We start from the raw sequence: 17170 nt of genomic DNA on the forward strand, positions 1-17170 counted from the left end.
CTCTGCCTCCAGGATTGATAAGGCCTTCCATAGGAGTGACTCACAGGTTTATATGTGTCCAGATATGGTTTAGATATAGGGATACTATATCTTAGCAAGGGGTGATTACACCAACTTGCCCCAGCTGAGTGATCAGCCAGTTGTGTCAATTTAAGAACCAGCCAGGGGTGGCAAAAGATATACTGCATCCCCTGGTAGGCCTTGGATGCACCTATGCCCATGGGACCTATAGTGCACTATATAGGGGCTGACAAGGTGTCCTGTACCAATCAGGTTATGCACCTAGGGTGCATGGAGTCAATTTTAAGGAGAGAGCAGATAGCCTGGGGCCCTGATTAGCAGGGAACCAGGCCAACTAAGTCGAAAACCAGCTAGACACAAGGCAAAAAAATCTGGGGTAACCATAGTCAGGTAGCCAACTTCCTACAAGTGGGAATAACAACCATAGCCTACTTCTGGCACCGGAGTCCACTCTATGGCCCCTACAGTCAAGAGAGTCATGACTTCCTTCTGGAGCACATGTAGATGATGACCCGTCAGCCTGTGGTAGGATAGAGACCGAGGGAGGAGCAGTCTCGAAGTAGCTCTTTGGATAATCTGGAGAACCCATCTGTCCGAAGTAATGTTTTGCCAGAGGTGGAGGTGATGGCGGAGTTTGCCACCAACTGGACACCTATGATCTGGAAGGGCAAGACTAGGAGTGTTTGGAGGTGGACGCTATTGGGGTGGGGAGGGTGGAGGCATTTGACTGGACCTCTGGCTACACGACCCACGGGGTCGGAATGAACCACACCCCTCCTCTGCACAAGGGCTGTGGAATTTGTGCAGTTCTGTGTCTGGGGTACAGCTGGCGAAGTTGAAAACCCCTTCCATAGCCACGTAAGTAGTAAAAGGCAGAATGAGGATGAGAAGCAACTGAGAGGCCCAAGGCTGTAGCAGATAAGTCCTTAAAGCACTCCAGTGCAGTGTCTGCTTTGTCTTCTAAGAGACGTGTGCTATCACAGGGGCATGTCTATGAGTGAAGAATGGACATCACTGGAAAAGCCAGATGTTCTCAGCCCCCATTGTGGAAAAAGTTCTGTCCAGTGAGCCTGCTGAATTTAAGCCACTTCGATTGGGGAAGTTCGCTGAATCTCTCCTGTCTGTTATGGCTTGGGAGAGAATGGCCCGGGTCTCATCCGGACCTGTGGCACCACTTGTGCGGCCATTTCCCACAAAGAGTGTGAATAACGGTTCAATAAGCATGCACTGTTCACTAACCGCAAGGCAAGGCTGGCGGAAGAAAACATTTTCTAGCCCCCATAGTACAGCCTCTTGGATTCCCTGTCCGAGGGAGTGGCAGGTAACGCACCTAGAAGCTTGGACCACCAAGCTCTCTGGAGTGGGGTGGGTAGTGAGAAAATTTGGGTCACCCGGGGTTGGGCGATCATCCAGTTCACAGGAGCCATGTGCTGGTTTTGGACCAGGTTCCTAGAAGGACATCCGGAGGGCTTCATTAAAAGGGAGCAAGGGTTCCGAAGAAGTATCACCCGGCTGCAACACCTCTGTCAAAATATTAGTCTTGACCACCACTGAGGGAAGCTGAAGGTCAAGGACATCAGCCACCCTACACACCACCATTGCGTAAAATGCTCCCACCTCCATAGCCACAGTGAGTAAGAAAGCATACCAGTATCTGGAGAGGTAACCAGTCCACTGGCTTCACCAAACTCCTCACTCCACTCCATTTCCTTTTAAGGCTGGTCTTCTAAAGGTTCCAGCAACACCTCCCATTCTTCTCCCAATCCTATCCCTCCAGAATAGGGTTCAGGAAGCGACCTAGTCCTGTCGGTGCTGGAATCAGCGACGGTTGGAGCCGTAGCTGCTCTGGGTAGAGAATAGGGCTGGCGGTGCCGGAAGCATCCGCACCGGCATCGGGGAAGGTCGCAATGGCACGAACAACGCCAGGCCGGATCCATGGCCAGGTCCAGTAGGGGACAACTGCATTAGGGCCAGAGCCACCAGCGTGGAACCCAATGGAGCCACCACAGATTCTGCGTGGCCCGAAGGCTTGCCAGAGGGGTCAGGCCACTCAAAAATGAGGTGCAAGGACTCATCACTTTTTTAATTGATAGCTCTTACTCCGGGAAAAGCGGGGAGGCACGGAGTCTGATTCAGGCGCGGGTCCCAGATAATGAGACCTTGAATGACGAAGCTCCCCCGTTGAGTTTGTCGACGGACAAGAAGAGGTCGAAGCACACTTCAACTTCTTGTGCCTCTTACCTGAATGTCCCTAAGATCATGAGAGGGACGAAGAGGACGCAGGACTCCTTGAGCAGGCCCGGGACCTTCCTCTTGACGGGAACCGAGACTTCCGAGGAGACTGAAGAGGCATCGCCTGCGAGAGCGCGAACAGCTTTAGTAACCGCTCCCTCAAAGTTTTCAGAGCCATGGCCCTGCAGTCGGAGCACAACTTGGAGTCATGGTCGCGCTCCAGACACTTGAAGCACACCAAATGCAGGTCCATCACCGACATGGCGCAGTGACAGGCGCAGCACGGTTTAAAACCTGCAGCCATCCTAGACATGATTTCCTACATACTGCAGGTAAATGGAGGGTGGAGGCGATAAAAAGTCGAAAAAATCCTGAAACAAAGCAACAGAGGAGATAGCTTTCTTCACGGATCAGTGCTTGACTGGCATGGAAAGAAAAAGAATTGACGTCAGCATGCTGAGGTGGCGCCTATATTGTGATCCAGACATCACTTCCAGCACGCATGATGCAGACGACAACACGCAGAGCTTACCGATGCCACTTATCAGCACGCAAAGAAAAATCTTCCGGATCCAGCCACCTGGGAAATTCAAAGGGAAGGAATTTGCAGCTAGATGTCTCAATTAGATAAATGGTACCAGGAGTATAGGGTACAGCTGCATGAATTGTGCCACCCTAAGGGACCACGCACCTAACCATGCAGACTGCCACTGCAGGATGCATGTCTTGGAGGTAACAAGCATGAAAATACGACATGGCACACAGCCTTGTGTGTCATGCATGCAGACACTACATGCAGTATAGGTAAGTCACCCCTACAGCAGACATTAAAGCCCTATGGCAGAGTGCACTATACTACATTTGAGGGCATAACTGCGTGAGCACATATGCCCCTGTGATGGCCAGTTCAATTACTGCCAGTACAAATGATCAGAGAAGTCATTTTTAAATACATGTGCGGGCCACTGGTCAAAAATGAGTTCCCCAGCTACATGATGGCTTCACTGAAATCAAAGCGGTTTAGTATCAAACATCTCATATCAACAAACCTACACAGATTTTAGTGATGGATTTATTAATACATCCTGCAAGCACTCCACAAGAACTGTGAAGACTCTGGACCGAAACACAAACCAGACATCAGAAAGCACCACTGCACCCATGCCCCCCAGAATGAGTGGACGTGGGCCAATGGTACCAGTGTGGTCCCCCGATCATTCAGATAGAAAGCCCACCTTGGGTTTGCCCACAGTGGACTCACCGATGCCTCTTTGTGCAGGCCCGCTTTACCGCGAGTGTCGTCGGGGACAAAAACCTGAAACCTCAGAACACCTCTGCACCTGGCCGCCCTGGCCCAAGGAGAAAGAGATCAAAGGTGTCCCCACAACCCTGAGCATCTTGAGACCTGAGCCCACTTGTTGGTTCGGCCTGACTGATCTCCCAGTCCCAGCATGCAGCCTCTTTAAAACAGGATTGTTGCCTGCTATAGTGAATGGGACACCAGACGCCGTAACATACCTCTGCACTCGGATGCCCCAGAGCCTCCAGAGGTGACCTATTGGTGTGGCCTTGGACCTTGCTACATACTCACTTAAAAGTCCTGAAGATATGTCCCGTAAGTCGCCGTTCGGGATCTTAATGCAGTACATGTTTTTCACCACAGAATAACATTGGGCACCCAATGCTGAAAAGCCCTTCTGCACCCGGCTACCCCAGTGCCACCCAAGGTGACCTGTTGGTGCTGCTTTGGACCCTGACCCATACTTACCTCAAGTCCAGGAGACTGGTGCCGTAAGTTGCTGTGAAATACCTGTATGCAGTGTATGTCTTTCCTCTATACAATAACATTACCGGTTTAGAAATTGTACTAACTATACATTTTTTAAAACTGTAAAAATTCATAATTGTAAACATACTTATCTTATTTGGATGATCTTGGTGTCTTCAGCTATATAAAGATGTGTTTTTTTTTATAATTTAGTGTGGATCTCCTTATTGAGTCTTGTGTATCATTTATGGACTGTGTGTATGGATCAAAAGTCTAACACTTTTCTCTGATAAGCCTAATGCTGCATGACCACACTACCCCCTAAGAGAGCACCATGTCCACTTATAGGGGATACCTGGACTCTTAGCACAATATACCTCTTTAAAGAGCCGGCTTACTACTGCGCCTTCCTGTGAGTGGAGCACAAAGGTGGAAAGGCTGATACCTACTGTATGGAGGAGCTGGCTGTAGCAGAATACACTACATGTGGTGCTGTGGAGGTGGCACTACACCAGAGCTGTAAGTGGGGCACGTGTGAGCATTTGGTGCACAACTGTCTTGGGCTATACCGAAGATAGTGGGGCATAAGACGAGAACCACTGCTCTAATAGTCCTGGAACTCTGACAGGCCTTTTGATCTGCTGTGGCTGTAACTTGGAGGAGGAGTGAAGGGAGTCACCGCTCACAGAATATCCATCGCACAGATCTGAGTTAAGGAGATGGGAGATGACTGAGGCAGGATAAGCTGTGGCTATCGAGATTGTACGAGGGCGTCAGTCAAGCCATGAGGTACTTGGGTGCAAAGACTGGAACCATAGCATTACCATTTTGGGGTGGTATTGGCTGGAACAGATAACAGGCCTGGTCTACACACCAAAATAACAAGCATTTACAATGCAATGGTTTCGACTTTGGAAAAGTTAGAGCTATTGGCATTGTAAATGACAAATTTTGTATTTATGTGTTGGTTTTGAAAACAGATAAATAAATGGCATTGTCATTTACATTGCCATTCTCTTGCAAATGCGAGACCTATTGTACCCTACGGACGAGCTCAGCAGACAGCAATTACTACCACACACACACACCCAGAGCCACACACACACACACACACACCCAGAGCCACACACACACACACATGCATGCATGTGTGCGTGCATGCGTGTGTGTGAGAGAGAGCGTGTGTGCGTGAAAGAGAGAGAGAGTTGTAGTGAGAGCTGGTATATCCAGTCAATGAGAGGGAAGGCGCTCCGCGGCACCAGTTCTCATGCAATCTTTTTGTGTTTTAGGTATTTTAAATGCTGTGTTTTTCGTCCCTCTGTAATATACACATCGAGGGACAAGTGTGGAGCGTGGAGTAGAGCAGGAAATGGTGTGAGGGAACGCACACACACCACCCTAGCCTTTCACAACCACTGCGGACTCCGCAGCTGCAGGAGAATCATTAACAGGCACCAGCCCTGAGCAGCTGGAATGGATGATGCACCACCACTGCTGGAGACTTGACAGGGAGCAAAGGCCTGCCTGCTGTCAAGCCATGGCCCTATTGAAAGCAGTGAGCACCAATAAATGCCTTACCGTGCATAACAGAAGTCAAAGTGCTTCGGCACTGCACACTGCCAACACCACGCTACCAATGCTGGAGGCCTGAAAGGGAGCAAAGGGGTCCTTGTATCATACCACAGTCAAGCTAAAAGCACTAGTGAAGGTCTTACTGTAAACAGCAGGAGTCAAGGGTGCTTCTGCACTGCACACCACGCACTACCCCACCACACCACCAGTGCTGGAGGCCTGACAGGGAGCAAGGGGTCCTTGTATCATAATAAAAGCACAAATGGAGGACTTGCCGTGCGTAGCAGGAATCAATGGTGCTTTGGCACCACACACCAAAGAAAGCGAGAATGCATGAGTGCCTGTGTGTGCGCGAGAGGGGGGGGGGGGAGAGAGAGAAAGAGCGTGGGCATGTGTGTGTGTGAGTGAGTGAGGGAGAGAGAGCGTGGATGTGTGCTTGCATGTGTCTGAGAGCAAGAGCGAGCATGTGTCTGTGCGTGGGTGTGTGTGAGAGAAAGAGAGAGTGAATGTGTTTGTGTATGTGTGTGAGTGAGAGAATGTGCATGTGTGTGTCTCTCTGTGTGTGTGAGAGAGAGAGCGTGCATGTGTGGGTGCATGTGTGTAAGAGAGGGGGAGAGAGAAAGAGCAGAGAGCCTGCATGTGTGAGTATGCGTGTGCTTATAAAGGACATCAAAGTGCCGAAAGGGGAGAAAGACGGGGTGAGTGCATGCCGAGGTGACAAGAAGGACTGGGCGAAAAGGGAGGGGGGAATGCCAGAAGGGAAAGTGATCACGGGGGGGAAGCACGCGAGTGTTGCACGCGCACCCGCTCATATGCACTGCAAACTGTAGCCAGCACAGTGCATGCTGGACACTGAACAGTAAAGGAAGTAATATGCCAACGGAATGCTGATGTAAGGCATTAAAACGCAATATGCGCGATGCTGTCATGATCGGTTTTCTTGAAAAAATAGTTTTATAAAAGAAAGAAAAAAGTACAACATATTAAAACAAACAGGCTCCTTCCAGCCAAAGCAAACATCCGGTCTCCTAGAAGAGACATTCGAGTTTTCGCAAACCGTGTACAGCAGGCCAATCTTTGCAGAGTTTACTAGCACAGCCAGCAGAAACGCAATGCATGGAATTCGCCGAGGAATGCACTGTAAGTTAACTAAACAAGTGTATCACGAGTTTTAATTTTACTCACCATGTAATAAGCTGTTACGTTTTTAGAACTTTTTTTTGTGCCACTGATGACGTTTTACAATGACCGGTGACAAGAATCGGGATTGGTCACTTCTGCACATCTTAAAACATTATTAAAGCTGCTTTGACAAACGAGAAAGGCTCTGCATAACGACCACGTTGTAAAATGCAAGTGTGGGTCATTCCGTAAGGTGGTCTCCGTGCTCATAAAGGACAACCATGTAGAACGCACTGCCTTTACTGCTGCAACTGCAATATATTTACCAGTGGCAGAAAGGCGCTTCGCAATCGCAACACATTAAAAGCCAAATAATTTGTAATCCTTCGAGGGGCGTAAGGAAGAGGGGAGAGGGAAAGGTGGGCGGGTTGGCGCAGCCCTAAAATCGCTGCTCACTGAGACAAGAACATTAAAGCGGACGAAAGGGGAACTAGAGGTGCCCCGTGTGACAGGGGGGACGGGCACACGGACAGCGGGAGTCACAAGGGGGGCGAACAAAGACACGGACAGCGGGAGGGGAGATGGACAGCGGGATACAACCATGCGGGACCAGGACGATCGAACAAATGATGAAAAACAGCCATGTAAAAAAAATAATAATAAGTACACGCCCACAGTGGACACGTCTTCATGACGTTGCGAAAAGCCTAAAAATCGCCGGAACGCCCACAAATCTGCTCCGGCTATGACGGACAGATCTCTGTTCCAATGGCTACCCTCCATTTATGGAGCTAGCCAATGGAACAGAGAAACGGTGACCAAGCCACATACTGTTCTCATTAGATTTCGCCTGCCCCGAAAAGCTGCGCGGTGCGCAGCTTTTGACAGGCGAAACCTAAAAACGGCCACCATTAGCAAATCAGATAGCTGAAAAATCGGTGTAGTGTTTAACTTATAAAAACATCCTGTAACAGTGTTTTGCATTGTATGGGAGACTATGCATTTGTGCTCGCTGCAGGCAATGCTTATGGCAATACTGGGAAAATCAAGAATAAAAACCAGGAGGGGGGAGGAGCCAAGCTAGCGACCGAGATGGCCGCATAGACGCTCGGCTCCGTGAGCCCTCTCACCCCGCGCATACATCCTGGCAACTATCCTGAGCCGTAACGGCATATTTAAGTAGGCGAAGGAAAACTTTCACTGACCGTTTGCTCCTGAAGCTTCTACTTGCGGCAGGCCCGAAGAAATGTCCCTGACTGTTTTGCGGCCCTCACGGAGCTGGGACCGGGGTGTCGAGTGAGAAGAGCAGCCGGCCGCGACTGTGACAACAGCGGCCATTGGTGGAGGTGAGGAGTCGGCCGGAGGGCGCCGGAGATTTGATTGGCCGATGGCGACAGTGACGACCCAGTCCATCTAGCGGAGTGCCTCGTGGGGATGCGTGGCAAAGCAGGGTCGAGGGGAGTGAACGATATTTGGCCCCCTTTCCAGTGTTGTGTCCGGGCATAACTAAGGACTTCCCCCGGAGTCGGCGGGCGACTCCCGGGGAGCGGCAGAGATTTTGTCTAGCCCTTTGGTGGCTCTTCCCTGGGAAGCCTGCCTTGACTTTCTGGGTCCTCGCTGTGAATCCTGTTGCGCCCTGGTGTGGGGCCCGGTCCCGAGGTGAGGTGAAGAAGGACGAGGCCGGAGCAGCTAAGATGGCGGCTAGCACCCTCTTACGCAGACCACATCCGGGTAGAAAAGCTGCCTTGCGGGAGAGTTCAGGGGTCTGGCGGCACGAGAAAGAGCCCACGTCCAAAGATATATTGGCTGCTCTAACGGCCCTGCATGCGACCCTGATCCGTAACGCCCGGGACCTGGGAAGAAGGATGGCCGCCATTGTTGTCCCGCCGTTCCACACGGGCACAGTTCGATCTCAACGAAGTGCTGACGTGCCCGCCTCTATGTCAGTGAAGAGTGCTCCAGCTACGCCTAGGTTCGTGGAGACGCTGGAAGAACCGGTTCATGAGATCGCCTTGGACAGATCTGTAGTATATGTGAGTGACTCGTCGGGGCACATATCTAATCAGCGGCTGGAGAAAAAACGCCGATCTATGTTTTGGCCTGCCCCAGCGACGTCTCAGCGCTTGCCGGATGGTGGACTCTCTCTCCCTGGATGGTGAGACTGTGTTCGGACTTGAGGATGTTATCGGGGTCGATACCGACAGACGGATCTCCGCCACACATATTCGGCTGGGTTTTGGTTGCTTAAGTCCCATGGAGTAATAACACGGCCCGGTCCGCCCGGATCACTTGGACCCTCCACGCTGCTCTGTATGCCGATTGATAAGTGGACGTATGTTGGTACTACTGATAGAAAAGGCCAGGGGTGATACCGTCTAGGATCCAGTGGACTTATTGTTGGCTGACGGTGATTTGGGGGACACTCGGCGGGGATTTTATTGACTGTGCTATCGGTGATTAATGTTTTCCATGGCTATTCTGATTTTGCTTTTAGGATGTTTACTGGGCGCGGGGTGGGGTGGCAAGATCGAGGGCCCTTCTCCACTTTTTTATTCCTTTATTCTTTTTTTCTTTCTCCTCTTTCTATATTTCGGGTCTCTTATTTAGGGCGACAGGTACGCTGCTGGGGGGGGGGGTAGGCCGTGGCCTTCTGCAGGGGTGCAGGATGGGGGGTAGGGGGATGGGGTTTGTTAATTTGTCCGTTATTTGTTTCTATGGCCCTTTTGTCTTTCTTCCTTTTTGGTGTCGTCGTTTTTCATGTTTCCTACAGTATGTTTCGTTTTGAGGGGTGGGGTGCAGCTTTGCTACGGAACGGGTTTGTGTTTACATTTATCCTGACTCGTATACCTTACCCCCCAATACTTCAATTGTATTTGCACTATTTGCGGATTTCCTGATTCATGCTTGTTATTGTGGGACCATGTATGACCGTATGGCATTGATTCTTAGTTTTTCTTTATTGTAAAATGAACCTTCCTGAATCCTGAATTTCGGCCAGTACGCTTGAATACAAGTCATATCCTGGACACTTGTGGAGAAGTGTGGCTCACCGGTTAGAGGAGGCAGACCCAGAAGCAGAGGTCGGCCCGGGACCAGGGTTCAATTCCCGACGCGGCAGGGTTTGGAGCCCAAATGTCCACGGACCTGATAATTCTTGCTTCGGTGCCTACTTGAATCAGGGGTTCACGCTCTGCAACTCTGGGCAATAGCTTGCTCAATCTCCACTACGGCCCCCGCGGCGGGATGCCTGGCTTTCACCTTGGGGGTGCCCAGCTGGGCTATCCCACAGGGAAAAACCAGGACGGGTTCCCAAAGCAAGCGCTGAGATACCCATTGTGGTGATACGTGCGCTATATAAGAAACTACATTACATTACCATTACACTTGTTAGACCCCAGTTTTCGGGCTGCTATATTTTCCACATTGATTTGCTGTACTTACGACTTGACTAGCGGCCGGGGTGGTTGTAGGCCCATGCTTGTATTTGCTTGAAGCAATAATAAAGGTTCCCCAAAAATTCAAAAAAAAAAAAAAGAATAAAAACTAGCCCACCAGCCAAAAAAATGGCAAACACACAGACCTATCAGACCAGCCCTTTTCACTATTACATTGTTACTGGTACGATTATGTAAACTTTGGAGATGCCCAGTGATTAGATAATTTTATTTGGGCAGTAGGCATGCTGTGAATTGGGGATTTGATTCGTTTTGGTCACATGGGGTGGATGTGCTGAGTAAGAAATTGAGGAATGTAGAAAAGTGGGTTTCTGTTGCAGTAACCGCCCAAACACGTTTTGTCAGATTTTTGATGCACTTTAACCTGATATGTCCTGGGTTCCTGCCAATCAGGTTCCCAGAGCCGGTGTTCTTTACTAAAACTGTACAATTGACACCCCTAAGGCCACATGCAAGTCACTTGTAAAAGGTAACAGAGTTACCAAGGGCACTGTGACCAGGGAATGCCTCTAAGGGCTGCAGCACATATTGTGCCACCCTTAGAGGTCCTGTACCTTAACCCACACACACTGCCATTGCAGGATGCATGTTTTGATGCAGAGAAAAGTGAAGAGTTGAACCCTTTAGCTGGGTGCATTATATCACTGGTGAGGGTACAGTTGCATGAGCACTGTACCACTAAAGTGTCCAAGCCCATTCTTAGACATTGTAAGTTCAGTAAAGCCATAAAGAGTATATGGTCTGAGAGTTTGTCATTACAAACTCCACAGCACCATAATGGCTTTACTGAATTCTGGGAAGTTTGCTAGCAAATTTCTCAGCATAATAAACCCACATTGTTGCCAGTGTGGGATTTATTATACAATGCACTCAGAGGGCATCTTGGAGATGCCCCATGAAAAACAACCAGCCTCTGGTGGGTTCCCTGACTGGTTAACACCAGCCTGCCACCACGAGACAAGTTTTTTAACACCTGCTGTGGGAGCCTTGGTTCCCTGAGCCTGGTAACAGAGCATTTCCTGGGCGGAGATGTTCACACCTCTCCCACGTCAGGAACAGCTATCTGTGGCAACGGGAGCTTCAAAGGCCTTGCGGCCTTAACAACACGACCCCCAGCCTCTCCTGCTATGAAGAGCAAGCCCCCTTCCGCTCCCACCCCACTTTTTGGCGGGAAGACAGGGGTGAAAATTTAGAACGGCCATAAAAGTGTGCCCACCTCTGCCAACCCCACCCCTCAGGTGGGGGAGGCGAGGGGAAGCCCACGCTTCAGTGCCAGCCATTTTGCAGATGGCAGGCACTCTCCAATCAGGATTAGGGATTGTGCCCACTCCCCCATTTGGAGTGAGCACACCAAGGGTGTAGTCACCCTAAGATTAGTAACCCATTGGCTACTAACCAGAGACCAATAAAATGGCCCCTAAATACAGTATTTTGGAGGCAGCCCTGAACCCAGAAGGCAGATTCCAGCAATCTATGAAGAAGTAGAAAAGAAGTTGCACAGCAGAGGAGACTACAGAGAAAAAATGACTTGGCCCAGCCCTACTGCCAGTCTGCAGTTTCCGGAGATCCTGCGCCAAAAGTCGACTTGTCCTGCAGCCAGTGACCTCTGAAATCCCTGGGAGGTCTGACTGCCTTCAACAAAGACTGCATCTCCTGCGAACAGTAGCTCTGTTCAAAAGAAACTCCAAATACAGATTCTGAGCCTGCTGAGGACGAACAAACTCAACGCCTGGAACCACCACTGCACCCGTTGCCTACGGACCGAGTTCAAGTGGCCCACCGGTCCCTGCGAAGTCCCCCAGCGCTCCAGAGTCCAATTCCACTATGGGTTGACCTCTCCAGGAATCCCTGACGTAATCTCCAGCCTCTGCATGGAGACTCCCCAGGCTGTGCAGGTACTTAACTCTGGCCTCCGCCACTCCCCTCTACCTATGAGGTGGCAGAGACTGGGTAGGTCTGTAAGCAAAAACCGCTCTATGGCACTGTGAGTCTAGACTTCCTTTAGACATTAGACATAATGTTTTATGCAGTGCTGACAATAACTTGCACTGCTCCATGTCAGAGTGGGGGGTGAGACTGGGGATGGTGCCACCGGGAGCATTGTCTTAGGGACTGGAGCATGAAAAGCTCGAGGTGGTACCACCGGCCTTAGTCCGGATCCATCCGAGGATCCAATGGGCCCGACCGGGGCGGAACCGCCAGCGGAGAACCATTAGTGACCCCCTCCATAACATGCAGGACCTGAGGGTGCGCCGGTGGGGACAGGCCGCCAAAATATGAGGTGAATTGCCTCATCAAATTCAAAAAGTTGGACGGGGGTCGCTGTTGCTCATGGAAACTCCGGGAGGCGTGGAGCCGGCCTAGGCGCAATCTCTACCGCTGCGCCAGGCCTTGAATGATGACGCTTCTTAGTCTCTTCGGAAGATTTTGACAGACAAGGTAAAGTTGAATAACTCTTTGACTTCTTGCTCTTCTTTTTGTGTGACTTACAGGAAGACGTTTTCAAGTGCAATGAGGATCTAGGGCTCCACGACCGATCTCTGGACTTTCCTCCTGAGTGGAATAGAAATTGTTGCTGCTTTGCACATCGAGCAGCAAGGAGCTTGAGGGACCGTGCCCTGAAGGCCTTAGGGTTCATGATGCTGCAGTTAACGCAGGTCTTTGTGGTGTGGTGGCACTATAGGCACCATAGGCAAACAAGATGTGGATCAGTCACCAAAATATGTCAGTAACCGGTACCGCAGGGCTTGAAGCCAGATTTCATAGTAGACGTACCTGCCACAACCGGAGTAAATTCCATGCAGCAAAGCTTGATGAAAATTTGAGGCTGTATATGCTTATCTACTAATCGAGCGGAGGGAAATTAAATAGGTCAATAAAGAAGTTTCCTACTTCTTATCATTCTTCCACTGAACTATTTCTTACTTGTGAATAACTGTCCTTTCCAACCACTCAAGCAACACCTTCCGGTTGCAAGGTGTTTTCACTGAATACAGCATCCTTTTATGCAATAATTTAAAACAAACACATTGGGTCTAAACTACAGGTGCAATCTTGTTTATTATGTATTTAATTCTTAACTTTTGCCAGTTGTGGATGTGTAACACTTCATTTCGAATAGCCACTACTTTATTAATTGTCGTCTTATTGGCAGAACCTTAGAATATTTCTGCAGAACTGTAAATTTTGATTAGCACCCAGGATTATTTGAGCTCTGCATACACATTTATATGGATAGGCCCTGGAGTGAGACGGTATCAGTTCTGAAGCACAAAAAGCTTACTGGGCTAATGAACAGTAATGATCATTAGGTTCTGACATACAGATATAAGGTTATGTATGTGGAGAAGCGTGGCTCAGTGGTTAGAGGCGGCAGACCCGGAAGCTGAGATCGGCTGTGGACCGGGGTTCGATTCCCCGCCTCGGCGGGTCTCGGGCTCAAAATTCCACGGAGTCGACAATTCTCGCTCCGGTGCCTACTCGACTCACGGGGTCACACTCTGCGACTCTGGGCAATAGCTTGCTTAATCTCCACTACGGCCCCTCGCGGCGGGATGCCTGGCTTTCACCTTGTGGATACCCGGCCGGGGTATCTCACAGGGGAATACCAGGACGGGTTCCCTAAGCAAGCGCCTTGAGACCCCTGGGTTAAAGCGCGCTATATAAATCGAAGCACATTTACATTTACATATGTAAAACGCAAACTGACATGGCATTAAAATGTGACTCCTTTATGTCACCACCCTCATTATCACATATCCTGTAAAGCACGAACTGCCATGCTAATTTCAACTTCACATTGTTTCTTCATGTGAAGCTGAATTGCCATATGTGTTTTTCTACCTCTCCACTTTTTTCCTTAATGCCTTTTTCTTCTTTCTCCAGCTCCTCCTCTTTCCCAAAGTGGTTTCAGCTGAAGTAGGAAAGGAAATGAGAGAAAAAGCATTCTCTGCCAGGAGCTACAAATACAATTTAATCAAGATTGTAGACTCAGTCTTCACTCCCAGTCCATCAATATGTATTGAAAGCCTCAGCAGCCAATTCCATTTACTCTGGTAGGAAACTGAAGAGAAGTGCAGGCACCGCTGGGATAACCCATATTTAATAATCAGGACTCGGGTAGGAAGGAAGGCTGCTGTTACATTTTTCAGTATTCAGACCTGACCCATGAGCTTCTGCTCTCACAGCAGCGCTGGGACAAACAAACAAGCACCTGGTTTGTCAGTTCACCAGGGAAATAAATTGGTATATGGCTGGTGAATCGACCCTTGAACGGAGTCATTCTGTGGTTTAAAGGTGTCCCATAAAAACAGATGGAATTCATGAAGGTCAGCTACTGGATAACAGGACTGAATAAATCTGCTTTTCTAAAGACCATGGTCTATAGCTTAAGTGGCAGTCTGGGAGCCAACTATGACACGGAAGGCAAATAGAAATGTCTTTGCTGCCAAGAAACAATACATGCATGAAGATATAAACACAACAAGTATGAGGACTTCAACCGTTGGGAAAATTGTGACAATCGTCAGAAATGGGAAAACACTACAGGTTGGTGAAACCAACAGGCTGGCTGGGCAGCTGGTCACAAACTAAGCCTTCTGAAATTTACAAAAATAAATACTTTGTTCTGTTTAAAACTACTTCACAAAGAAACTGTTCTTTACCAGCAAGTGATGTCTCAGAAGACTAGACTAAGGGGACAGAGAGGTATCAGTATCAGAGGTTTAACCGGAGTCAAGGCAGAAATCCTGAAAAAGAATGGTGTGTAAAAATGTATAGCTTCTTGAACAAAATTAAACCTAAAGTTTCCAAGTTCCTGTTCCAGAAGCTGCAGGAAATACGAAATGAGGAAAACAGTAATTAGGGTCTCTTAGGGAAACATGGACCACACTCTCCAATATTGAAAAAGGCATATATAGCGAGAATCAGATACCGAAGGAGTCTACTGAATTTTTTGCCATAAGGTTTTCAGAAGAATAGGCAAAGAGATGGTACTCAAAGACAATCTGAGCAGATAAGTTACACTGAGAAACCACAACATTAGTTATTAGGTTTTGCATTCCAACTCAGCATCTGAAAGTCCTACTGAGCAATATGCCCATGACTTCATTTCATGCACTCTTCAACTTATCGATGCCCAGCACTACTCACCTGTCTGAATACAGTCTTACCAACAAATGCTGGTTGCATTCCATTTCTGCCTGTTCTCCCTTTACACTTCACGTACTTGTTTTCTCCTTCCTTTTTTTTTCTCCCTGCCCTAACCGTAAATATATTTCTTTCACTTATTGCCCTCTTCCCATCTCCAGTAACCTTCTTATTGGCCATCATGCCTGTTACCATCGCATTCACTCTTCCAGCATTCTCCTCACCTAGCATGCAATTTGCTTGGTACCTGTTTGCGAGTCTTGGTTGCACACTCCTCCAAGGTCTCAGCAGCCTCCAGCTTACCCTGCCGGCGGTACAGTGCACCAAGACTCTTTAATGTTGTATTCACTGTTGGGCTAAAAGATAAATAGGTAAAATCATCAGTAGGTCAATATTCACTGTCCAACTGAAAGACAAGTAAAGCGGTCAAATGATTACATGGCACCTATGATGGACCCCTCTTACCCAAATCTGTTCATTCAGGCACAAAAGTAAGGGGTAGAGAAATATGAAGTGGACCACAGCAGTGGGCATTTCTCAGTCCGGTAATGCACCAATGAAACATCAACAGTGATAAACAGGGCAGACAGCATTTTACCATCTAGATTTATAACTTACTGAGTGTACGTTGCAGCCCAACAGAGGGAAGGAGTATCGAACATACATTAATTTGGGTCCCACTGTTGAACAGACAAATGTAATGATCAAAAGAACTATGAGCCGTAGGGGGCATCTTTAGAAATTCCATGAACGGTGGTGGTCAACCAAATGCACTTCATAGGACATTAAATGGAAGGTAGGGTGTAGTTATCACTGAGTGTTACAACTTACCAGGGGCACAATGTTGCCACTTTTTTAATATATTTACAATAGAATTAGACTGGTCTAGATTATTCAACTGCATAAATGTCATTGTCAGTGTATTTAAGATACTTTAAATATTTTCCAATTGACATCTTTGCAAAAAAGAAAACAATCCCGTAAAGAGAGAGACACAAAACAGAGACTTATGTAAAACATACCTTATAAGACACCTTATAAGACATAATTATAGACAGCTGTAACCAACTCTGATTTCATATTTAAAGCGCTTTGTTGTCTTTTAATTTTACAATAGCTAACTTAATAAACCTGACACAAGTGTGCAAAAATTTAAAGTTGGGAGAAATGCATAAATCGGGGACTAATATCCACGGATTTTTTGTTGACATGGGACTATTGATATTTTATTTAATCCCCAACACAATATTCATTGTATTTAACTCCACACCCTAATGCAGGTGCACCGATAAATACTGAATAATATCAGACCAGTAATCCACTAACTGCTGGAAACTAGCAAGCATATTAACTATATTGACTGCCTGAGCATTATTTTAACATCCTTGTTGTTGGTAACCTAATTCCCTAATTTATCACAGCTCTTTGTTGGAGCACACAAGCGCTAACACACCCTGCCCTCTGAAACAAATTTTATAGGTAAATGTTTGAATGGCATAATCTGATATTTGAAGATATTTTTAAAAATTATTTTGTGACAAGATGAACTCCGATTGTAAATGGGTAAAGGTACGAAAGTCATGCTTTTCGAACAGTTGGCCAACAGACTATAATCCATTACAATACCAAATCTGAGCTACAGAAAGCTGGGAAAAAATTAGGAACAGTTGTTTCCAACATTAGGGTTCCTAATGACAAACCTGTTGAATGCAAATGCTACTTACCAGTATGCATCTGTTCTTGGCATGTAGGGCTGCTGACATTCATATCTGCGCATAGATCGCCGCCTAGTGTTGGGTCCGGATGATTGCACATTGTTGTCCTGGAAGAGTCTTCGAAGTATCACGAGATA

The 17170-nt window shown here is 48.0% G+C and overlaps 1 protein-coding gene across 3 annotated transcripts in view; it reads right to left on the reverse strand.

Annotated features, from left to right (window-relative positions):
* The window catches only part of LOC147692219 (kinesin light chain 2-like), a 359953-nt gene that overhangs the window by 128072 nt on the left and 214711 nt on the right, over nucleotides 1–17170 (reverse strand). For all 3 annotated transcript variants that reach the window (XM_086938492.1, XM_086938494.1, XM_086938493.1), the window contains exon 12: nucleotides 15566–15674. In XM_086938492.1, coding sequence (XP_086794618.1) covers nucleotides 15566–15674 — 109 coding nt within the window. The remainder of the gene's footprint in view (nucleotides 1–15565; nucleotides 15675–17170) is intronic.

Source organism: Lissotriton vulgaris, chromosome 9 (assembly GCF_964263255.1).
Source record: "Lissotriton vulgaris chromosome 9, aLisVul1.2, whole genome shotgun sequence".
Classification (NCBI taxonomy): domain Eukaryota; kingdom Metazoa; phylum Chordata; class Amphibia; order Caudata; family Salamandridae; genus Lissotriton; species Lissotriton vulgaris.